Raw genomic sequence first — 25157 nt, forward strand, 5'->3', positions numbered from 1 at the left:
ATCCTAAGATCTTAGTTTTTATCCATTTTGTGGGATGTCTTATGAATAGAAAGTGAATTAATTTGGTTCATAAAAAAAAAAGAAAGTGAATTAATTTAGCAACGTCACTTTGTTGTCTAAAAAAGAAAAATAGACAATAAAAGATAAAATTGATGGCTATAATTAAAAATTAACTAAAATACAAAACTTATCATTTCATTAGAATTTATTTAAATTCTCTAACTTTCAAGTTTATCCAATTAAAGTATCTTCATCAACTATTGTATAATGTTACAATTAACTCTCCAAATTTTTACCTTTTTTTTCAAAAATTTTGAAATTAAAAAAAATCAATCCGATTGAATAATATTTTCCGATCCGGATTAAAAAAAAAAAGAATTTAAAGGAATTTGACTAAGATATACTACATGAATAACAAAGTTAGATAACTAAAACAAATACGGTTGAAATTTAAGGTAAATTTTACATTTTATCCTTAAAAAACAAACCACAACCCAAAAAAAAAGCAAAAACAGAACACAAAACTCTCACGTTCTCTGGATATTAAAAGTAAAGCCTTTCCAAAACGGTCAGAATCCAACGAAGCATTTAACAACAACAACAACAAACAAACAATCCTCAACTTTCCATTGCTCCTCCACAGTACTGGAGAGAAAAATGGAATGAAATGAGAGTAGTGTTTTAGAGAGAGAGAGAGAGAGAGAAATAGAGAGATGGGAGAGAGAGAAGAGGTCCAGAATAATACTGATATAGAGATAGGTGTGGAGAGAAGGGGACCATCATCGTCGTCATCATCATCAAGAAGTGCATCACCTGAGTCGAGAAGAATCACGTCGTCTTCACTGAAAGAACCGCTGCTTCTTCCTCATGATGCCAAGAGAATCAACCAGACCTCTCACCTCGCCATTATTGGCGCCAATGTCTGTCCCATTGAAAGCCTCGACTACGAGTACCATTCTACTCTCTCTTATCAACCCCGTTTCTTATATATATACACACACACATATACACATATACAGAGAGAAATATTTCACCTTGTGTAGCTTTTACTTTTACGTAATATTGCATTACTTAATATAACTTTTTATTAAAATGATAACTGTTATAGTTTTTGGGTTCTTAACAAGCATGTTAAATTTTGTGTTAATGGGGTGATATATATTATATGATCGTTAAACTCATGTTTGAATATTACAATTCAAAGAATTTAAATATAAACATTTTTTGGATGGCATGTTATATATTGATCTTTGATTATTTTGATATTTTGTGAGTATGTAGGGTATATGAAGAAAATATAATTAATTCAATGGTGGGTTAAAAAAAGAAAAAGAAAAAGAAATCAATTAGAAAGTTATTGATGGGTGTAAGTTATAACATTGATAAAAGTTATACCTATACCAAGTGTAATTTGGATCTTTAAAAGGTTAAGCATCTCTTTTATACAATACTTGCATATATGCATCTACATGTACATATGTATATATATACATGTATGTCAGTGTGTGTACATAGTTTTCTTTGCATAGGATTAAATTGCCTTTCTGTTGAATGTGTGATATGGTTGGTTGGGGGAGAAAATGAAGGAAAAAAGAAGAAAGTTTTGACTTTTGGCTGCCATTATCTATTATTTTAGCAAGTCTTTGGGTGCCTACCTAGGAAGTGAAGATGTGTAAAAGAAACATAATTGAGTCTACTGTGTTATCATGGTATTTTGGCTTTTAAAGACCAAGCCAAGAAGAAGTTGTGTAAGGTTCAGTTAAGCAAAGTTCTTAAAATAAGCGAATCCCAAACAGATTCATAATGTTTGGTTTTTTGATGGAGGGAGACCAAAAGGGAGGGAAACCGTACTGCCACCAAAAAATAAAAATAAGAAGAAGGAAAGTGTGAGGAATGTATGATGGCGTTTTCCTTTTATTGTGGCATTTTCTTTATCTTTCAGCATCTTTTTCTGTTGGTTACAAAACAGACAATAAGAAGAGTTACAAAATTTAGGTAATTAATCATATTAGGCTCAATGGAATTGAGTTTTGTGCTTTTTAGTATTGTTTTCCTCTATTACTTTTTTTTTTAATACAATTACTTTCATTACCCTTTGGTTGAGAAGGAATGGGAGAAGTAACCATATGTTGTGTTGGGTAATTGGGTTTCCGAAATGATGAAATATGTTGTGCATTATGAGTAGAACCTTGTTTGCAAAGAAAATGCTGAAAAAGGATTTAGATTAGATTCTTAATCCTGTATTTTCATGAAGATGTACCTTGAAAGGCTAGTGGTTGATGTCAGTATATCTTCTAGTAATTAGGACTAAATCCATATAAATTAAGGGCGTACTGTATTTTTCAGTTGTTGTTGTTGTTTTTGAAAAACTTTGAAGTGTGTATGTTGTACACGGGTGTGCATGTGCGCGAAGATGACGAATATGAGTCCTGCAATTCAGAAGAAACATGATTTTCGTAACAAATAATGTTGTTAAAAGTATATTGGTATTGATGTTTTTTTTGCTCATTTTACCATCTATGTTGGCCTTTGGGTTGGTCAGGACTATGCTTTGGGATTTGGGAAAATATTCCAGTTGAATTTTTGTTTGTGATTTGCTCTGGGGTACCAAAATTTTTAGAATCTACTTTGCATTTTAGCTATCTCCCTACTTATATGCTCTTCAACGTTTATACTGACCTGAAACATCTATTCTTTTTCCCTCATTCCTCCTAGAGCAAAAGGCTATATTCGCTTTGCTGCTTCTTTTTTGGTTAAATTTTTTTTAATGGAATTCAAGTTCAAAGGCATGCTAATCACTTTAACAAAGGCCAGTTAAAATGTAGCGCATCTATGTTTCCAGGATTGCATGGGTTGCTTCATTTAAAAATGAGAAAATAACATAACAATCATTTCATTAGCAATTGCTGTTAGGATGAGTCTTTTGATGCTATCTTGTTGAACACAATCTCTTTCTCAAGTTTATAATCCCATATGCATTTTGATGTTTTGGTTTAGAGAACTCTAGCATGCTACAGATCTCTCTAAGAGTACTCCTTTTTTTTTAAAAAAAAAAAAAAAAAAAAAAGAAGGATTGTTGACTGTTGTCCAGGTTCTGTCTCTGTCTCACTGGTTTTTATGTGTGTTGTGCAGGATTATCGAGAATGATCTTTTTAAGCAGGATTGGAGGTCTAGAACAAAAAATGAGATACTTCAATATGTTTTTTTTAAGTGGACCCTTGTACTCATTATCGGTTTAGGTACAGGGTTCGTTGCCTTCTTCAATAACCTTGCTGTTGAGAATATAGCTGGTTTCAAACTTTTGTTCACCAACAGCCTCATGCTTAAGGATAAGTAAGTCTACCTATCATCGCCTAAATATTATCAAAGCTTCATAGTGTAATCAAGTCTTTACTTGCTTTACTATATCCTTCAATTTATTTTGCTTAAGTGCTTTTATTTTTGGTTTCTTGTTTGCTTGGATGAAGTTGTTGTAGTATTTCCTGTAATTCTGTAGGCATAACATAATAGTTATATTTGTGTGGTTAGTCCTTTGTACTAAATCTTAAAAAATTTGAATTTTGAATGCATTTGTGACAACTATAAGAACATCCTTTTTTGAACCAAGGCCCTCTTTAGTGTTAAATTTCTGACTTTAATTGCATACTGGCCTGTGGTCTGGTGGCATGCATCTAGAATAACATTACTGAAATAGAAGGGTACATTTATGATGCTTTTAACCCCAGAGGCATACCCCCCCGTGTTGATGTTTGAGTTTATGTTTAGCTATGACCATTTTGCAAGACTGAGATTGCCAATGAGCCTTAGCTCAAATGACACTTCTTCCTCTCACAAGTGTGGGTGGAGGTTGATATTGTGGGTTCAAAACCCATTGGGTGCGTGTGTGACTTAATAATTAAAAAAAAAATGTTTCAAGACTGAGATAGGAGTTTAGGATTGCAGCTGGAAACCAGTAACCAAAAATGAGATATTGCAACTTTAAGCACATGGTACTTGATGCAAAGGGCCTTTGCTTAATATTTTATGTCTTTTTCTTAGACGTTTTTTTTTTTTTTTTAAATGTTTCTTCTAGGTTCTCTTGGATGTACTAGAAGGAGTTTCATGTGCAATGGATGTTAAATGTTTTTGCTTGAAAACAGATGAAGTTCTTTGCTCAAATTGTTTACTGTACTACATTTTTTAAATTCCTGGAGTGTAATTTTTTTTTTTTTCTGGTTACCTACTAATAGCATTTGTTCCTCAAACAAATTTCATGGTCGGGGAATCCCCATACCATAAAGTTGTAATACTTGTCATATATTCAGTAACTATTGCATGATCTTAAACTCCAGTGCAGGTATTTTCAGGCATTTGCAGCATATGCTGGTTGTAACATGGTTTTGGCCATTGCAGCTGCTGGACTCTGTGCCTACATTTCTCCCGCAGCAGCAGGATCTGGCATACCTGAGGTGAAAGCTTACCTCAATGGTATAGATGCTCATTCTATATTGGCTCCAAGCACCCTTTTTGTGAAGGTGAGTAACAAACGGAAACTCTCTCTCTCTGATATGTGGACACACCTAGGATTTATTGATCATCCACTTAATTAGAAGATCAGAAACTTCATGGAATTCAAAATGTTATCACTATCAGAAATAGTAGTTCTCATTCTCCAACCCTGGAACCAAAAGTTAGAAAGAGAGATCAATATAAAGCCTTCATTATCATAACAACACAAATGTCAAGCTGTTATCTGCTAAAGGCTTATAAAGATTGTGTGCCAACTGCCAACTAGAAGTTATTATGAAAATAAGCTTGTAATAATTGCTTCATCCAAACATGGCAGATTTTTGGTTCCATTTTTGGAGTGGCTGCTGGATTTGTTGTGGGGAAGGAAGGACCTATGGTACACACTGGTGCCTGCATAGCCTCTTTACTTGGACAGGGTGGTTCTCGCAAGTATGGTTTGACTTGGAAGTGGCTCAGATACTTCAAAAATGATTTGGACCGGCGGGATTTAATCACCTGTGGTGCTGCTGCCGGTGTAGCAGCTGCCTTCCGTGCCCCAGTTGGCGGGGTCCTCTTTGCATTAGAAGAAATAGCTTCCTGGTCTCTCTCTCTCTCTCTCTGTGTCATATAACTTATTTTTGCGGATGCTAGATTTTCTACATAAACTGTAAATAGACATATGAGTTGTTAGATTTACTTGGTAAGTTTTTTTTTTTGGGTGGAATGATACATACAGATATAAAAATTAAAAAGATGCCAGCTTAAAGTTTGGAACAAAAATAATATGAAAGGGAAAGGCAACCACGTCATGGCCTCCTCAAATTATATTAGAGTTTTTTTTTTTTTTTTTTTTTTTGGCTTAAATAATTGAATTTTTGGCCCCAAAGGAAGGAGGAAGGGGAGATTCAAAATAGAGGGGGAAAAAAAAGGAAAGAAAAGAAAAGGAAACTGTTTCTTTTTTTTTTTTCCTCTCATTTCCTCTTTTTCAATTCATATTGGCTATTTCATTGAGAGTCCTGGACCCTAATTTGCTAGGCATGTTTCTTTGTCATGCAATTGATGTACAAAATTGGCAAAATGCTGTACTTGAGCAAAAACAAATAGGGGCTAGTTTGAATATTGAACTGCTTGCAAACATCGTGTAATTTGTCCATAACCCCTTTTAAGTTACTGATATAATTTGATCTCTCTTGAAACCTTAGAGAACTTTTAGCATTCAAAAATCAGTTGCCTTGCTTTGTAGCAATTCCAATATTTTAATGCAGAAAGTTTAGTTTTATACTTTACCAGGTTGAGGTAAATTCACTGATTCAGTTGATATTTTGATGAGCATAGACTTAAAAGGTTCTCTTTTCCCTTTTTTCTTGAGCTAATTAGTATCCTCTCTCTTCTATTTAAATTTTAGGTGGAGGAGTGCTCTTCTTTGGAGGACATTTTTTACAACAGCAGTAGTAGCAGTGGTGTTGAGGACTTTCATTGTTTTTTGCCGGGTTGGACAATGTGGACTATTTGGGGAAGGAGGCCTCATCATGTTTGATGTCAACTCAGTGAATCCCACTTACAGCATTGCAGATCTACTGGCTGTAATATTCCTTGGAATGATTGGAGGCATTTTCGGGAGCCTTTACAATTATCTTGTGGACAAGGTCCTTCGCACTTACAGCATCATCAATGAGTATGTTCTAGAAATTCCCTTTATATTGATGAGTTTAAGACTGGTTATATTCGTCCCTGTATTATCCTCTGTATCACACACGCACATGCTCATAATTATAAATACATACATACATATGCACACAAGCACACTGCATTAATAGCTACAAACAAGCCTTATTCCCAATGTTTTTTGGGGGCTGGCTAGTGATCCTGAACAGATTAGTTAAGGTCGGCTATTAATGCATACGAAACAGATTTGGGATACTACATTAATTGCTCTCTAAGTTAAATGCTAATATAAGTACTAAACTAAATCTTGGCTGTACAGAATTTCTATAGCTTTGCTGTTGCTGATTGTTGGGAATGAATTGCAGGAGAGGTCCTGTTTTTAAAATCCTTCTTGCCATCATCATCTCCCTTTTGACCTCCTGTTGTTCTTATGGCCTTCCATGGTTATCAAAGTGCATTCCTTGTCCTGCTTCCTTGGGGGATCAGTGCCCCACTATAGGTCGCTATGGAAACTTCAAAAGTTTCCAATGTCCACCTAACAATTACAATGATCTTGCTTCCCTATTTATGACTACCAATGATGATGCTATCCGCAACCTATTTAGCTCTGGTTTTGACAAGGAATTTCAGCTCTCTACTCTTATAGTTTTCTTTGCTGCTATATACTGCTTAGGCATTATTACCTATGGAATTGCCGTTCCCTCTGGGCTCTTCATCCCTGTCATACTTGCTGGGGCTTCTTATGGACGCCTTGTTGGGACTCTCCTCGGTTCTCTCTCTGATCTTGATGTGGGCTTCTTTGCCTTACTTGGAGCCGCATCCTTCTTGGGGGGCACGATGAGAATGACTGTTTCTCTCTGTGTGATACTTCTTGAACTTACTAATAGTCTACTAATGCTCCCATTGGTAATGCTAGTTCTCCTTATTTCAAAAACTGTGGCTGATTGTTTCAACAAGGGTGTCTATGACCAAATTGTGGAAATGAAGGGGTTTCCATTTTTGGAAGCCCATGCTGAACCATACATGAGGAACTTGACTGCAAGTGATGTTGTTTCTGGTCCATTAGTCACATTTTCTGGGATTGAAAAAGTGGCCAATATATTATATGCTCTAAAAATAACAAAGCATAATGGATTCCCTGTGATTGATGAGCCACCATTCTCAGATGCTCCCCAGTTGTGTGGACTTGTTCTGAGGTCTCATCTGCTGGTGTTGCTTAAAGGAAAGAAGTTCACAAAGCGGAGGATGGCAATTGGATCTAACATGTTGAGGACGTTCAATGCACAAGATTTTGATAAGGCAGGATCAGGCAAGGGGGTCAAGCTGGAGGATTTAGACATCAAGGAAGAGGAACTTGAGATGTATGTTGATCTCCATCCCATCGTTAATACGTCCCCATACGCAGTAGTTGAGACAATGTCTCTTGCAAAAGCTGCAGTTCTCTTTCGACAGCTTGGCCTCAGGCACATGTTGGTTACGCCAAGGAGGCCCGGGGTAAGATCTCTCTCTCTCTCTCTCTCTCATGCAAATATACATGTCTAGTAGAAGCACATTCATGTTAAGCTTGTAAGCATGTGTGTGCGCGAGCGCACATATTCAATTACTCAAGGCTGGTTTTGTAACAACAATTTGTGTTTCTGGGAATCAGCCTCTCCAAAAAATAATTTTGGGAGGGGTTAAGACTATCTATCAATCACCTCTCTTAGATCCCATAGAAGTGTGAGTTTTGTTTTGTATATGAGGTACGACTTTTATAAGCTTGAGTACAAAAGAGTCGCCATTTTTTTTGTGAATATGGCATGTGGAACATGTAATAGGTGGGTACATGTTGTCTTTCTAATTGATCTATTTGCCTTGGGGATGTCAAACTTCATGCAGTAACTCAATTTTCCAATTTTCAAAGAGGAGTTAAAAGTTGTGAATAGAAACTGCTGCAGTAACACACACACACATGCATTTTGTGGTGTTACTTTCAAACGGACTTTGCATCTTTTGTCCCTTTGTCAATCTTTTAGAAGTTCCCAGCAAAATATATTTGACGCTCACACAAATAGTAATATCCACTGTGAAATATTTGTATTTTGCAGAGGCCTCCAGTTGTTGGAATCTTGACGCGGCATGACTTCATGTCAGAGCATGTATTGGGACTTTACCCACAATTTCAGCCTAAGAAGTAGAGTGAGCAATTTACACAACGGATCTGTATCATCACTTTAAAAGCTATTATCATTTTTTTATAATTGTTATTGCCATTTTTTGGAAATGGAAGACTCATGTAACCAAACAAAAGAAGAAAGTATTTAAAAATCAAAACATGTGTAAGGATTAGCTGCGTTTTTGTTGTTGCTGTTATGACCATTAGCTTTCTTCTTCTTTTTCTAGGAAGTATCAGTTGATATATAGGTCATTGGCTGCATAATTGGTATTAAGCAAACAGTTAAAAAGAGAGAGAACTTTTGTCTCATTTTTTGTTTTTAATTGAACTGAAAAGAGGAGGGAGTGTTTGAGTTTACTTTTTTTTTTTTTTATAATTTTATAATTATTTTATATTTGATTTGGTTTGAGTTTAATTATAACATACAAGATACTTATTTGATCATTAGTCATAAGTACAAAGTAGTAGTGATTATTTTATTTTATTATTTTTTGTGTGGATAATTTGATCAATGAGTTGAAAGATTTGAACTTTAGATGTTTTTGTTGAAAACACTTAAAAACTTTAGTTGAGCTATAAAGTTTTTCGCATAATTGTTTGCGGAATCACATATTATTGGGATACACAATTTCTTTTTTTTTTTGGAAACTGGATACACAATTTCTTACAAACTTATCGTGAGAGGAATTTAATCATAAAATATGTGTTTTTATGTTTCACTTTGCAATATTATGATGTGACCACTAATATATATATATATATATATGTATATATATTTTGAGAGATAGTTTCAATTTATGGTCTGCCTTTAATGGTTGTTTTTTATCATTAGTCTAAGACATCAATAGGTTTGTTAGTGTAAATGAAGATTTTTTATTGAACTAAAAACGTCTTATTTGACCACAAGAAACTTAACTAATCTGTCTTGTTTTATACTATTTTTTTATGAAAAAATTTTACCAATTGAATCAACTGGAACCCACAAATATAACTACTAAGCGATCATATTTTACCAATGTATTTCTGTTTCTATTTGATCAATAACGTCGAAGATTATAAAAGAAAGTACCAACATTGTGTGGTGGTCATGCATGATAATGTGAATGCACGGCTGGCCTTATTGGTAAATGACAAATATACATCAAAAAAAAATATTGGTAAATGACAAAGGGCAAACAGGAGTTAGCCCAAATTGAAGAAACTGTTCATCAATAAATAAATAAAAATAAAGAAGCCAAGCTGTAAACTGTGCTCTATTTTATTGCAAATTGGGATTCAAAAATAAATTATTAGAGAGAGAGTCTGTGAATTTCTGTTGAACTACAATTTTTGTGATTACAACTTGTTCTAAATTTGATTTTTTTTTTTTTTTTTTATCATTCAAATTAAAAAAGTTTCAATTTTAAAGGCATATATTTTGTTCATTACAGCTAAAGGCTAATGTGACATTAATAGAAAATATATGAAATGATGAAATTGCTAACATTAAAATATTCCAAATATGCAATTGTAATTTTGAAAATTTTGGGATGGAAGTCTAATTTTGAATCAAATCTAAATACAAAAAGTACTTATAAAAATTATAAAAAATATTACTTCCATCTTTAGAGTTTGGTTGAACTTCGTTTTTCTTTCGTAACTATTAAACACGTTACACTTTTTGTCCTTCGTCTTTCATCAACTTTATATCTATGTTTATGGGAATGTCATCGTGACATTATTTGATGATTAATTTATATCTATTTTTGAATTCCTTTGGGTGTCAGGCTCATGAAGCACTAAAATGTTGTGAGATTGGGCATTTTACTTTTGATTAGAGTTATCATTGCAAGGTACTTGATGAGTTTGAGTATGCATATCCAGCATAAATATTGGAGCTATTAGTATAAAAGGACTTTAGTTTTTGGATGTTGAATACGGGAAATGCTAAATTTTTTTTTTTTGAAGTTAAAATTTAGATTAATTAGTTTGGCATGGGAACTTGGAAGCTCAAAGTTACCACAGAACACATTTACACCATATGAGATCCACTTGCACAATAACAATCAAATTCGCACCATTTAAAGTATTGTAATCTCCTTCATTTAAATTGTTGATATTCTTGGAAAAGTCATGTTATAATATAATGCGCCGAGTCACATGGTGTTATTATTTGTAACGAATTATGGTTAACACTTATAACAAAAAAAAAAGAGCTACTTATTATTAAGGAAAGTGTTAGCACTTATACCTAAATAAACTACTTATTAAACTTGTAAAAGTTGTATTAACGCGTATCATTAAGACAATTGTTAATAAATTATTTTAGAAAAATTTTAACACTATTATTATGGAGGATAATCAAAATATAGAAAATCGCCAACAAAATTAATTGTTTTTTTTTAATAAAATGTTTTAAAATATTTCTTAAACTAATGATCCATCTGTAGGGGTAAAATTCCCAAAGTCAACAATGGGCCTTGGGCCCCGCACGGAGCCCAACCATGACCAAAAGGGAAAAGGGGGACCAAAAGACTTCTGCCCCAATCCTGTTGAGCCCAGTTTATTTTAAAAGACGTCCGAGGAGGAATGTCTCCTTGGACACATAAATATGGGCCCAATGTGCGCCCCCTCCACAGTGAAGAACCATCCCAAACAAACGTGAGTAGTAGGATGAGCCTCACACAGCAAGAAAGAGGAAAATGTAAGATGTCCAGGGAGAAACCACAACTGCCGCATTAAATGCAAGGAAGCTACTTTTTCAGCCGCATTAATGTGGAGAAGACAGGCGAACAGTGTTACATTGGCCAGTGCAACTCACAGAAAGATAAGGTGGATGTCCGATGGGATAAGCACTCAAGTGAAGGTCCAGATGGTTAACAAGTGTAAGGCTCTTATCAATTTAAGGAGGCTATATAAGAGAAGGAAAGCCCCATGAAGAAGGGATCGGAAAATTTAGAGGGAAAAGAGAGAGAGAGAGATTAAAGAATTCTGTAATCTTTAATTAGAGTAAGAGGTGCACTCCTACGTCTCCTCGGACTGGTATCCTGTGAACATAAATAAATATTCTCACATTCAGACTGTTGCATGGCATATAACTAATTAACGTTCACTTCGTCCAGCCCTAGTTCTGTAACCCGCTCTCTACAAATTCATTGTCTAGGGTCTTTTGGGCCAGAACCACTTGCTTGCTGGGCCTGGGCCCCAAAAACCGTCCCTACAATTGGCGCCGTCTGTGGGAAGAACTTGTGTCTCGACAAGTGAAACTGTAAGAAATGGAAGGATTAGGTCCGCGCCAAACCGGACTTGCAGATTCCCAACGGCAGGACAATTTTTTGAATCTCGAACGAGAGAAAGACCAAGATAAGCAACTAGAGGGCAGTGTGAACACCTCTCACACGAGTAGAAGCCGCTCGAAAGGGAAAGGTCATGCATCCCATAAGCAAAACGATCGAAAGGCTCTACAACAAGAGATTGATGATTTGAAGAAGAAGCTGCGCCGAGCGCAGCGAAAACGTCCTTCACCCGGCTCGGACACTAGCAGTGATGAGGATGACGAATACAGGCGAAGATCAAGAACCCCTCTGAGCGAGACTTTTTCCTACGAGGAAGAGCAGCCTCGCAAACGTGGCCACAAAAGCCCATCCTACCAAGGCCTGGCCAACGATGCCATGAGCAAAGCCCTGGGTCGCATCTCCTAGTCGCCTTTCACGCGTAGAATAGAGAGGGCAGAGCTTCCTCGGCGGTTCCATCAACCAACGTTTGCCATATACAATGGTCGGACTGACCCAGTAGAGCATGTAAGCCAATTTAATCAAAGGATGGCCGTCCATTCCAGGGATGAGGCATTAATGTGTAAGGTGTTTTCGTCCAGCTTGGGACCTATGGCGATGAGATGGTTTGATGCCCTCAAGCCGAATTCCATAGATTCCTTTAAACAGCTGACACAGGCTTTTGGTTCCTGCTTCATTACTAGCAGTAGAGTCCCTCGGCCCCTAGATTCCCTCCTATCCTTGTCCATGCGAGAAGGGGAGACACTGAAGGCCTACTCAGACAGGTACTGGGAAATGTATAATGAGATAGAAGGAAATTACGATGACGTCACCATTAGTACGTTTAAAAGGGGCCTGCTGACGGAGCATGGCTTAAGAAAGTCCCTCACTGGGAAGCCAGTCACCAGCGTGCGCCAACTCATGGACAGAATTGACAAGTACAAAAGGGTCGAGGAGGACCAGCAGATGGGGAAGGGTAAAGCAAAGGTTGTCCCTCAGGAGAGGAGGGACTTCAGGTCGGACCGCTTTAACAGCAGTAACAGGCCGAGAAAAGACTACGCGGAACAGTTTGGATCCACTGGGACTCAGGCAGTCCATGCTGTATTTCGAGAGCCATTGCACAAGATCCTAGAAAAGGTGAAGTGCGAACCTTTCTTTCAATGGCCGAACAGGATAGCAGGTGACCCCTCGAAACGTAATCAGAATCTATATTGCGCGGACCACCAAGAGCCAGGTTACACCACCGATGATTGCAGGAATCTCAAAAACCACTTGGACCGGCTTGTCCGAGAAGGGAAGTTGAGGCATCTGTTGCATCGCCCTGAAGGATGGCAGGAACAGTCGAATATCGAAACCAGACAAAGTACATTGAGGCCACCCATTGGCACAATAAATGTCATTCTTGCCGCACCTAGAAGGACCGGTTCCAACCCTTTTAGAGTAATGTTAGTGGGCAGGTTCCCGACTGAGCCGGACGACAGGGAATCCAAGAGAGCCAGAGTGATTGCCACGCCCTTAATCAGGTTCTCGGAGGAGGACAAATAAGGAACCCTTCAACCCCACGATGATGCCCTACTTGTCACGCTTAGAATTGAAGGTTATGACGTGAAAAGGGTGTTAGTTGATCAAGGCAGCGCCGTGGAAGTAATGTACCCTGACTTGTATAAGAGGTTGAACTTGAAGCCAGAAGACCTGTCGCCATACGATTCCCCTCTGGTCAGCTTTGAAGGAAAAACCGTCACACCGAAAGGTATAATTAGGCTGTCTGTGCAAACAGACTCAGACGTGGTGGAGGTGAACTTCATTGTGGTAGATGCGTACTCCCCCTACACAGCTATTGTGGCCCGACCGTGGCTTCATGCACTAGGGGCTGTGCCATCAACCTTGCACCAAAAAGTGAAGTATTCGTCAGGAGGTCAAGTCAAAGAAATAATAGGGAACCAAGGAATGGCTAGGCAATGCATGGTGTCGGCAATCTTACGACGACCAAATAGTGAACCTTCCATTTCAGCTGAGAACGGCTTATAGCAATTAATGACCCCGGTCCCAACCGTGGGTGGTGGAGGTCCAGTCACGGAGGTGAGCTGTGAGGATCTGGAGAAAGTACTCGTCGGATCAGACCCTGAGAGGTTTTTTCAGATCGGCTCAGAATTACCACCCCAGGAGAAGTCAACACTAATTGATTTTCTCCGACGGAACGTGGACGTATTCGCTTGGGATCCCTATGAGGCCCCTGGGGTTGACTCAGATCTTATCTGCCATCACCTTAATGTTAACCCGGCTATAACGCCTAAGAAGCAACCTCCTCGGCGACTGTCAAAAGAGCATGCAGACGTTGTGAGAGAAGAGGTCGCAAAATTGAAGAAAGCCGGGGCTATCAAAGAAGTATTCTACCCCGAATGGTTAGCCAACACAATCGTGGTAAAAAAGAAGAGCGGGAAATGGCAGGTCTGCGTAGACTTCACGGACCTAAACAAGGCCTGCCCGAAGGATCCTTTCCTCATGCCACGGATAGACCGATTGGTAGATTCGACTGTCGGACACCCCCGAATGAGTTTTTTGGACGCCTTCTAGGGCTACCATCAGATATCCCTGACTGCCGAAAACCAAGAAAAAACTGCTTTTGTCACCCCAGTCGGAAACTATCATTATAAGGTGATGCCCTTCGGTTTGAAGAATGCCGGGTCGACCTATCAAAGGATGATGACTAGGATGTTTGAACAACAGATGAGTAAGAGCGTTGAAGTGTATATAGATGACATGGTGGTAAAAAGCAAATTGGTGGCCGACCACATCAGAGACCTCGGCGACGTCTTTCAAATTTTGAGAAAGTACAAGCTATGACTGAACGCTTCCAAATGTTCATTTGGGGTGGGATCAGGAAAATTCTTAGGCTATATGGTGACCCATAGAGGTATAGAAGTTAACCCTAACCAAATAAGAGTCATTCATAGCCTGCAGCCTCCTCGGAATCCCAAAGAGGTCCAGAAGCTCACTGGCATGATAGCCGCTTTAAACTGTTTCATCTCTCGCTCAGCGGACAGATGCAGGCCTTTCTTCCTCCTATTGCACAAGTGGAAGGGCTTCGAGTGGACTGAGGAGTGTGCTTTAGCTTTCCAACAGCTCAAGGAATACCTCGCCCGACTGCCGATTATGTCTAATCCCGATGCCGACGAGGTGTTGTTCGCCTACATCGCAGTAGCCTCTCATGCGGTGAGCTTAGTGCTAACCCGAGAAGACAACGACACGCAGCGACCCGTCTATTACGTGAGCAAATCATTGCAGGAGGCAGAGACCCGGTATCTCCCCCTCGAAAAAGCTATTTTAGTCGTCGTACAAGCCACACGGAAGCTCCCCCACTATTTTCAGACACACACTGTAGTTGTGCTAACTCAACTTCCGTTGAAATCCGTCCTCCGCAGCGCCGACTACACAGGCAGAATTGCAAAATGGGGAACGATTTTGGGCACCTTCGACATTAGATACATGCCTCGCACCACAGTAAAAGGCCAGGTCCTCGTTAATCTAGTAGCTGAATTTGCGGAGCCCACACTAAAGGGAAGGGAAGTGTCGGGATCGCTAAGTGCTGATGAGAAACTAATCAGCACAGTTATGAACACAATTGGTGGAAAGCACACATCGACAGTGCAGCGAACCAAAGGGGCTCAGGGGTGGGGCTCGTTCTGATCTCTCCCGAAGGGATAACCATAGAAAAGTCGTTGAGGCTCGAATTCTCAACCACGAATAACGAAGCCGAGTATGAGGTGCTATTGGAGGGAATGTCAATGATCAGGAAATTGGGTGGAAAATTCGTAAACATATTCTCGGATTCGAGACTCATCGTGGGACAAGTAAACGGGGAGTTGGAGGCAAAGGATGAAAGAATGCAAGAGTACCTGGTCCGGGCTAAGCACCTGCAGACCCATTTCTATCACTTCCGTTTAACGCATGTACCTAGGAGCAAGAACACCCATGCTGATTCTTTCGCAACGCTGGCCACCTCCTCGGCTCAGCCACTTCCTCGAGTTATTTTAGTAGAGGATCTCTACCGCCCAATAACAGAAAAGGCCAACGGAATTTGGGTACACAACGTCAGGGCAGGACCTAGCTGGATGGATCCTCTGGTGTAGTTCTTAAAGCACGACACATTGCCAGACGATAAGGTTGAGGCCGACAAAATCAGGAGGAAAGCTTCTTGATTCTGGTTGTCTGAGGACTCCAAACTTTACAGACGCTCGTTCTCAGGGCCATACCTGCTGTGTGTGCACCCAGAGGCTACTGAACTCATCCTGGAGGAGTTACATGAAGGAATTTGCGGAAGTCATACGGGGGGTAGGTCCCTGTCCCATAGGGCCATAACGCTGGGTTACTGGTGGCCGAGCATGCATAAAGAGGCTCTGGAATATGTGAAGAAGTGCGACCAGTGCCAAAGGTTCGCCCCGAACATACACCAGCCAGGCGGAGAACTGAACCTGCTGTCCAGGTCTTGGCCATTCGCACAATGGGGCCTAGACATACTAGGACCATTCCCCAAAGCGGCAGGGAACAAGAAATTTCTTCTCGTCGGCACCGATTACTTCACAAAGTGGGTCGAAGCTGAGGCACTAGCAAACATTAGGGACATCAATGTCAAGAAGTTTGTTTGGAAAAATATTATCACTAGATTCGGGACCCCACACACCTTGATCTCGGACAACGGCCTCTAGTTTGACAGCAAAGCCTTCAGAAGATACTGTAATGAGCTGGGAATTATCAATCGATACTCCACACCGGCTTACCCACAGGGTAATGGACAGGCGGAAGCCATCAATAAAACCATAGTGAATGGGCTGAAAAAGAGGTTGGACGACGCGAAAGGGAGGTGGGTTGAAGAGTTAGCCCATGTCTTGTGAACATACCGCACCACACCTCGCAGGTCCACGGGAGAAACCCCATTTTCAATGACCTACGGAGCCGAGGCTGTCATCCCACTGGAGATAAACTTCCCAACACAGAGGACTACTGTCTTCAGCCCCATTGCTAATAACAAACTTCTGGAAAAAAGTTTGGACCTCATCGAGGAAAGAAGGGAAAGTGCAATAGTCCACCTAGCATACTATCAGCAAAAGCTCAAGCAGGGTTACGACGCCAAGGTGAAGTCAAGACCATTGGCGCCAGGGGATCTAGTACTGAGGAAGGTCCTGGGCACTGCGAGGAACCCTGCATGGGGAAAACTTGGGCCAAACTGGGAAGGCCCATACCGTATCACTTCCGTAGCCGGCATAGGAGCCTACTTTTTGGAAGATTTGGATGAACATGTAGTGCCACGTCCTTGGAATGTAAATAACCTAAAAAGGTACTGTTATTAATGAAAGACATAATTCTTGAAGCCGTATTACTGTACAGCTACTTGGGCTTGGCTCCTCGGACCACAAACTTGGGGAAAATTAACCTCGAAGCCATTTCACTAAGTGTTAAACGAAACCCAAGTCCTGCCTGGCTCCTCGGACCACAGACTTGGGGGAAATTAATCTCGAAACCATTTTCACTAAGTGTTAAACAGAACCCAAGTTCTGCCTGGCTCCTCGAACCACAGACTTGGGGGAAATTAACCTCGAAGCCATTTTCACTAAGTGTTAAACAGAACCCAAGTCCTGTCTGGCTCCTCGGACCACAGACTTGAGGGAAATTAACCTCGCAGCTATTTTCACTAAGTGTTAAACAGAACCTAAGCCCTGCTTGGCTCCTCGGACCACAGACTTGGGGGAAATTAACCTCGCAGCCATTTTGTCTAATTATCGACTATCATTTTTTACATATTCATTCACTCATGCTTGGTTTTCAACAGTTAATGGCAGAATAGACATCCATTCATGATGAAAACAGAAGAGAAAGTAAAACAACAAGATTTAAAGGAAAATGACACCTTTCATTAAAATCCAAAAGCGATCCTTTTACAAACATTAACAGAACAAAATATAAAGGGTAAAATAAATAAAATCCTACACTACTTTCCTAAGTCTGAACCCTGAGTAGGCCCGGGTTGATTGTCTGCTGCCTGGGGTCCCGGAACAGTCTCCTTAGCCTGTGCAACAACCTCCCTGATTGAAAGACTGTCCTCGGGCAACTTGTCCTTCACGGCCGGCTGCGCATCCTCAGCTTCAGGCAAAGGGGAGTCCGAGGCTAAGGCCTTCGTTGGGAGAGGCTCTTCAGGGGCAACCTCGTCGGGGATCTCACGAATATCCTCTGGAAAAAAGATATTCTCAGCTTTCTGGAGATCGGAGTCCGTTGGGACTGCTGCCCGATCCAATGCTACACCTTAAGACATGGTGATGTAATCCCTGCATACAGCGGCCACCTCCTCGGTTAGCTTGATCTCAGTGTCCCTGACTCCGCGATCATAAGAGGTTGCCACTACTTTCTCAGCCGCCTCCCTGGCCAGGCGGGCCTCCTCCTTGACCTTCGCAAGCTCGGCCTTGAGATCTGAAACCGCCTGCTTCTCTGTCACGAGTTTTTCCTCGGACTGGCAGAGCTGTAGGGGCAGATCCTTAGCCTGCTTAGTGGCGTTTTTAATGCCGGCCTCCGCGCTCGCACGACCCTTTTTTGCCTCCTTTACTTCACTGCTCAGGCGATCATTTTCCTGCCTGAGGTCGCCAGCAGTCTTCTCGGCAGCACAGCGGGACTGAGCCTCACTGTGTAGGTCCTTACGAGCCTTCTTGGCCCATTCCTCAGCAACAAAGATTTGTTGAGTGACCTGCGCCAGAAAAGTAAAGGTCTAATTAAAAAAGAATGATGAATAAATAGATACGTAATAAGAGAACGAGATAGGAGAAGTTTTCACTTATCATAGCCATGTCCCTCTTTAGCGACATGAAGAGATCTGGTTGCCGAGTATCCCGGAGACCCTTTATATCGCGAGGCAAAAGAAAAGGCTGCTGCAGGGCCTCAGCCAAGAATGACGCTTGCCCTCGCTGGGATTCCCATAGGGTCGCATCCCAGGAATTAGGGCGTCGTCCAGTTTGAGCCGTGGCGACCATATCCGCTGTTCCCTCCGAATAGCCGCCTCGTCTCGGCTATCAATGGACCTGGTCCTTTTCTCCTTAGGCTCTTTGGTCTCTTTGCCTTTCTTCTGAGGCTTGGCTTTTTCATGGCCAACCTCGCCCTCCTCCAATTCTTCCACAGGTCTTTTTCGCCTCAAATTGGGCATAGGCTACAGTGCCGCATCCGATGTGGGAGGAAGAGGAGGAGGAGTCTTGGAGGTGGGCTGCTCCTTCGGAACATCTTTGGAGGACTGCCCTTTGTTCCTGTTGGAAAGGAGGCCCCTGAGACCAGATCTTGGTTTCAGATCCATTCCTTCTTCTTCAACCTCTTGGCTGGTATCAACTTGTGCGATTACTAAACCAAGATCAGGGGCTGCCGAGGCACGGTCTAAATCTGAATCAGAGTCCGAGAGCTCTACTGGCCTGGCCGACACCTCTCCCTCCTCGGCGAAATAGAACTGGTCTATCTGATCTTCCGAAGATGAGTGCGAGGAACCGGTTTCTTCCCCTGGGACAACTGCTACGGGAAGAGCACGCTGAGCAGGCAGCTGGACGGGTGGTAAATCGCTCGAAGCGAGAAATCCTGGTACGGAGACGTCGATTCGTGCTAATCGCGGACTGCCAGCCCTGATTGCTTGACCGGCGTCCACTAGAGCACGAGAAAGGGGCTCGTAGTCCAAAATCAGAGGTGTAGCCCGTAATTGCCCGTCTGCACTCACGTAAATTTTAGACCTTAGAAGGAAATTGAGTGCTGGGACGAGGTTCATCTGATCGTTTAAGATGTCTACGCACCCCAGAATCCGGAACATATTCGCGACGCATTGGTGAGGGGCCAACCTATGACCACGCAAATAATCCCTATTTATCCTCCCCATAGGGATGATCATTCCTCCTTCCACAAAGGCTATCACTGGAATGGCAACCTGCCCCGTCCTTCTCTTGATTAAGACTTCCTCCAGAGAACAATACTCTAGACCTACCTCCGGCGGGATACGGTACTTAGCCTTGAAGCCTTCCATACCGGCCGGGGAATCTACCATTTTCTCAAGCTTACCCATCCCCCTAATCCTAGGTGACACGAAGATGATTTACTTAAGGAATAACGCCGGAAAAGGCAACGGAAAAGAAATGTACACTTACGGGTGAGGAATTTGCAGGAAATCTTCAAGGGAACGACTGCAAAGGCTTGAACACTTTGAAAGGGAAAGTACTGGAGTGCTATGAGTGCTTGTTCAAAAATGGGAAGGAAATGCCTTTGAAAAATCTTATATATCCGAGAGAAGCTGGACAGACATACTCCCGCCTAGAGAAATGGAAATGATACCAACCGTTGATCTAGCATCCAACCGTCGGATTGAAAAGATATAAAACTGCTAAAAGCAATAATTAGCACCTCATGGGTCATTAAACACCTCCGTCATTAATAAGGCACGTGAGAAGCATATCTCCGCACGGGTGAAGCAGGAATCCACAATAAATGATCCTATGAATGTCAAAATCCCGCCTTTCCTCCTCGGACAAGAAAGAAAGAGCCGGAATTTTGAGGGGCTATTGTAGGGGTAAAATTCCCAAAGTCAACAAGGGCCTTGGGCCCCGCACGGAGCCTAACCATGACCAAAAGGGAAAAGGGGGACCGAAAGACTTCTGGCCTAATCCTGTTGAGCCCAGTTTATTTTAAAAGACGTCCGAGGAGGAATGTCTCCTCGGACACACAAATATGGGCCCAATGTGCGCCCCCTCCACAATGAAGAACCATCCCAGACAAACGTGGGTAGTAGGATGAGCCTCACATAGCAGGAAAGAGGAAAATGTAAGACGTCCAGGGAGAAGCCATAACTGCCGCATTAAATGCAAGGAAGCTACTTTTTCAACCGCATTAATGTGGAGAAGACAGGCGAACAGTGTTACATTGGCCAGTGCAACTCACAGAAAGATAAGGTAGATGTCCGATGGGACAGGCACTCAAGTGAAGGTCCAGATGGTTAACAAGTGTAAGACTCTTATTAATTTAAGGAGGTTATATAAGAGAAGGAAAGCCCCATGAAGAAGGGATCGGAAAATTTAGAGGGAAAAGAAAGAGAGAGAGAGATTAAAGAATTCTGTAATCTTTAATTAGAGCAAGAGGTGCACTCCTACGTCTCCTCGGACCGGTATCCTGTGAACATAAATTAAATATTCTCACGTTCAGACTGTTGCATGACATATAACTAATTAACGTTCACTTCGTCCAGCTCTAGTTCTGTAACCCGCTTTCTACAAATTCATTGTCTAGGGTCTTTTGGGCTAAAACCACTTGCTTGCTGGGCCTGGGCCCCAAAAACCGTCCCTACACCATCCATTAACTTTTTCCGATTTGTAATTGGGAGATTCTTGCATGTTGCACAACACACACAAGTTCAAAATTCAATCTTACATAATTTGAGGTGTTAATGTTGACAAAAAGTACAATAGTTTTTTTTTGATGAACTACAAAAAGTACAATAGTATGGTTTAGGGATGATTTCTATTTTATATTTTATATACTCCATTTTTTATGATATGAAACTTCAAAGTTCAAATATTTTTTTTTTGGGATCAAAACAATATTTTTGTAAAAGAAAAACAATAAAAAAAGAAGAAAAGTACCCACATTGAGGAGAGAGAGAGAGAGAGTTTGAAATTGAAATTGAAATTTAATTTTAGTAACTTCTCTCTCTTCCTCTCTTGTGAAAGTTTGGTTAAAAGAGAGTTCCTGTTCCATCACCCCCACAAACCAGTCACAACTCTCACACAACCAACCTAACCACAACAGCAACAACAGAAAACCATTTCTCTCTCTCTCTCTCTCTCATTTCATTTACCAAACTTTCCATTTTGAATCTCATCATCAAACCCTAATTCCCCCCTCCCCAACTTCGACCCCAATCTTCTCATTTCAATCTCTCTCTCTCTGTGAGAAAATTTTCAATTCCAATTTTCATTCACTGTCTCTGAATCTCCGATCTCTCTCTCTGAATTTGTATTGCTTTGAGAAAATCAGTCTGAGAAAATGGAGGCCATCGAAGAATTGGCTCAGCTCTCCGACTCTATGCGCCAAGCCTCTGCGCTCCTCGCCGACGAAGATGTCGATGAATCCTCATCCTCATCGTCTTCATCCTCATCCAAACGCCCTTCCTCTTTCCTCAACGTCGTCGTTCTCGGCAATGTCGTATGTACCTTCCTCTCTCTCTCTCTCTCTCTCTAACTACGTATAGGTTTTGCGTATATAAGGTTATATATGTGTTTGTGATGTGAGGAATGGATCCCTGGATCCAATGGCCTTCTGAACAAAACTAGTTGGGGAAATCTTAGAGTGGAATTCTCGTAAAAAGCGTACATGGATTGTGAATTTTGTAATGTGTGTGTGTGTGAAGGGAATGGATCTTTGTGATCCAGTGGCTTTTTGAAGCTTTATGTGTGTGTGTGTGCGCGCGCCCATGTTTGTTGTAAGCTAGTAGAGATTGCGATATGGAAATGTTTTGGAATCTTTAGTGTGAGAGTAAAGATTTCAAAATGTAAAATGGATTTTTATACAACCAACATTAAATTTGTAATATCATTAGCTCGGTTTTTCGTTTTGTTTTTGAGAGAATTATTATATTGGTGAGGGAGGAGCAGAAAGGTTAAAAAGGGAGGCCGAAAACGATATTGGTCAAAGTTGTAAGTAAAGACATGGTTGTGAGAAAGGTGAATGATGGGTATGACATGATCCTAGAGAGGGCTGAGTGGTATAAAAAGATCTATATAGTGAGTTGGGATTTATGCTTTGTTGGGTCGAGTTTGTTTCTTAGAGGAGCCTAACTTGGTACGTTCATGCTTAAATTTTTTTTTTTGATAGGTAAGAAACATGTATATTCAATAAACTGCTAAATGCAAAGAAGCACTAGCATATCAAACTTACAAGAAAAGAAAGAAAAGTACAAACATAAGAGAATAAGAACACTAAGAACAAAGAAGAAGAGAGCTAAGGAAGAACGGAAGAGAATCACTAGATGTGAGTCCCCAAGCCCTAGCCCAATAAAAAAGGGAACCAGAAAAAAGAGCGAGCATTTGGTCATCGGATCTATCCAAATCCTCAAAAGTCCGCCGATTGCATTCCCTCCAAATACACCACATCAGACACAATGGAACTAAATTCCAAATGTGAGATGAACGCTTCCCCAACCAATTCCACCAGCTAAAAAGAAGATCTGACACCGTACCAGAGGGGACCCATGAAATCCCAAAAATTCTATAGAATGAAACTTCACGATGTTAGATTTGTTACTTATATATGGCGAAGGCTGATCATTATAATTTTGGTTCTTGATTTTTGCCCCCACAGTACATCCCCAATGTACTCAAGTTGGCTTTTTCTTTATTAATAAATTTTTTCGTTATCTATCAAATAAAAAATAAAAAAATGTCGAAGGCTATTTCTAATCCTAGTTCTCTATATCTTGGACTAAAGTGGCTAAATCTAGCCAATAGTGAGATTTTTCTCTTTTAGTGATTACTGTATACCTTCCTTTCCTTTCCTTATCTGTCATAAACAGACTTGCGAGCTAACTTGTTCCTCCTTAAGTCAGCCTTCCCTTTATTTTCTCTATTAATAGATAGGGCGAGGATTTATATAAATCTCTTCTGGAAGCTAGATAACCAATGCCTTAAAAAGATGCTCCAAATATGTCAATTGTCTTTGGGCCAAATGGCATATTTGCTCTTCATAAATAACATGTGTAGGGTGAATTTACATGTTCTATCTTGTATGGGTGCATGAGTCTAGAGGCATGGGACTTGTAACTTATTGGGAGAAAGAAAAAAAATGACGGAGAAAGTATTACAGCGTGTGATGTTTATTTTTTATTTTTTTACCCTTTTGAAAGTCATTACTTTTGGAATTTTAATATATGCTTTCCCGTGGACACATTGGTCAGGGTGCTGGTAAATCTGCAGTTTTGAACAGTTTAATAGGACATCCTGTTTTGGTAAGTCATATTTGGTTTGAGTGTCATGACAATTTTATCTTTATTTGATGGACTTCTACTAATGTGAGTATTTTTTTTTATCCTTATTATTGGTTTATTTGCTGTAACATATGATCAACAGCCAACCGGTGAAAATGGTGCTACTAGGGCTCCCATAAGCATTGATTTAAACAGGGATAGCTCTTTAAGCAGCAAATCAATCGTCTTGCAGATTGACAATAAATCTCAACAGGTTTCTGCAAGTAAGTTCTTTCAATAAACTGCTACTTTGTTGTTTGTCTGTTGTTATGTATTTTGGATGTACTTTGTTATGTTGTAAATGCATGTCAATGGTACTGTTTTTATGTTTCATATTTATGACCTTAGAAGAGACTCATGGATTGGTCTTGTGCTGCCTCTGATAATTTTAAGTTTTTCAATTTGATGGATTGTAGGTGCTATTCGGCATTCTCTACAGGATAGGCTAAGCAAGAGTTCATCGGGCAGGAGTCGTGATGAAATATACCTGAAACTTCGTACTAGTACAGGTTGGTCCTTGCTTTTATTATGATATTGTCCCCCCACACCCCCCACCCCCTTCCCTTGATACTGTAATTTGTGAGAACCTACTATAAGTCAGAACTAAAAGAGAAACATGGAATAACTTTAAAAAGGTTTGACATTACTTTGACCAACTTTTTATTTATTTACAACTTCATCAGCTTTATTGTACAACTATAAAGCATAGCTTTATCAGACATTACTTTGATTTGTTCATCTTAAAAGAAAGGAAACATTTGTCCTTTAGTCAAAACGGTAAGGACAGATCTAAGCGATTAAAGTTTTTGGGTCAAAACAGAAGCTTTGAACATCCTGGGACCGCTCAAACCTCAATACCATCATTTATACTCCTGGTAAAATGACTGTAGTTGCAATGAGATTGTTGAGATGTACAAATGGAAAAACATAGAAGGATTGGATTCGAAATAAGGAAATTTGCTTAAAGATAGGGGTGACCTCTATTGACGATAAGAGTTGCTTGAGATGGTTTTTCATTTTTAGAGGAGAGTGGTTAATGCATTAGTGAAAAAGAGTGAGGTATTTAAGTTGAGGGAACGAAAAAGATAGAGAAAAGCGAAAAATTATATTAATAGAAGTAGTAAAAAAAGATATGTTAATTAAGGAAGTGACAGAGACTAACTTCGGATAGAATAGAGTGACTGAAAAGAACTCATGTGGTCAATCTTGACTCGTGTATTGAGGATCTCTTGTTGACCCCAAAAATTTTGGGACTGAGGCTTGGTTGTTATTGTTGTTTTTGTTGTTATGAGTGTGCCACTAGGGTAATTATTTTCTGAATCTGGTTGAATAGTTGACTGCTCTCTGTCGCATTGAGTTAGATATTGTGACCACTCTTCACTCTTGGTTAGAACCAGAGTATTCCCTCGTTGAAGCGCATAGCTCATTTGGGATGAATGCTGTTTGTGTACACACACACATGTACATCCTATGCATATGTAACACATGTATATCTATAGGTAAGCATGTAGTATGTACTTACATATATCTGACTGTATGACTCTTTATGTATGTGTATGTGGGTACTTATGCGTGC

At 40.3% G+C, this 25157-nt stretch overlaps 3 protein-coding genes across 5 annotated transcripts in view; all 3 read left to right on the plus strand.

Moving 5' to 3' along the window:
- The first annotated feature begins 561 nt into the window (after window positions 1-561).
- On the plus strand, window positions 562-8439 carry LOC126716076 (chloride channel protein CLC-c-like). Its single transcript, XM_050417036.1, has 7 exons — window positions 562-949; window positions 3133-3333; window positions 4337-4514; window positions 4826-5088; window positions 5894-6163; window positions 6519-7647; window positions 8241-8439. Exons 1-7 carry the CDS (start codon window positions 714-716, stop codon window positions 8328-8330), a joined length of 2367 nt encoding a protein of 788 aa, XP_050272993.1. The 5' UTR covers window positions 562-713; the 3' UTR covers window positions 8331-8439.
- Window positions 8440-12525: 4086 nt separating this feature from the next.
- LOC126706100 (uncharacterized) lies at window positions 12526-13104 on the plus strand. The gene has a single exon (XM_050405373.1). It carries the CDS (start codon window positions 12526-12528, stop codon window positions 13102-13104), a length of 579 nt encoding a protein of 192 aa, XP_050261330.1.
- An 8184-nt stretch (window positions 13105-21288) lies between these two features.
- LOC126716080 (dynamin-2A) overlaps window positions 21289-25157 on the plus strand; it is a 105321-nt gene continuing 101452 nt past the window's right edge. For 2 of the 3 annotated variants that reach the window (XM_050417049.1, XM_050417050.1), the window contains exons 1-4: window positions 21289-21765; window positions 23513-23563; window positions 23685-23805; window positions 23998-24090. In XM_050417049.1, coding sequence (XP_050273006.1) covers window positions 21607-21765; window positions 23513-23563; window positions 23685-23805; window positions 23998-24090 — 424 coding nt within the window. In that variant the 5' untranslated portion in view covers window positions 21289-21606. The remainder of the gene's footprint in view (window positions 21766-23512; window positions 23564-23684; window positions 23806-23997; window positions 24091-25157) is intronic. The other variant, XM_050417048.1, reaches the window with a different exon arrangement.

This window comes from Quercus robur, chromosome 2, assembly GCF_932294415.1.
Source record: "Quercus robur chromosome 2, dhQueRobu3.1, whole genome shotgun sequence".
In the NCBI taxonomy this organism is placed as follows: domain Eukaryota; kingdom Viridiplantae; phylum Streptophyta; class Magnoliopsida; order Fagales; family Fagaceae; genus Quercus; species Quercus robur.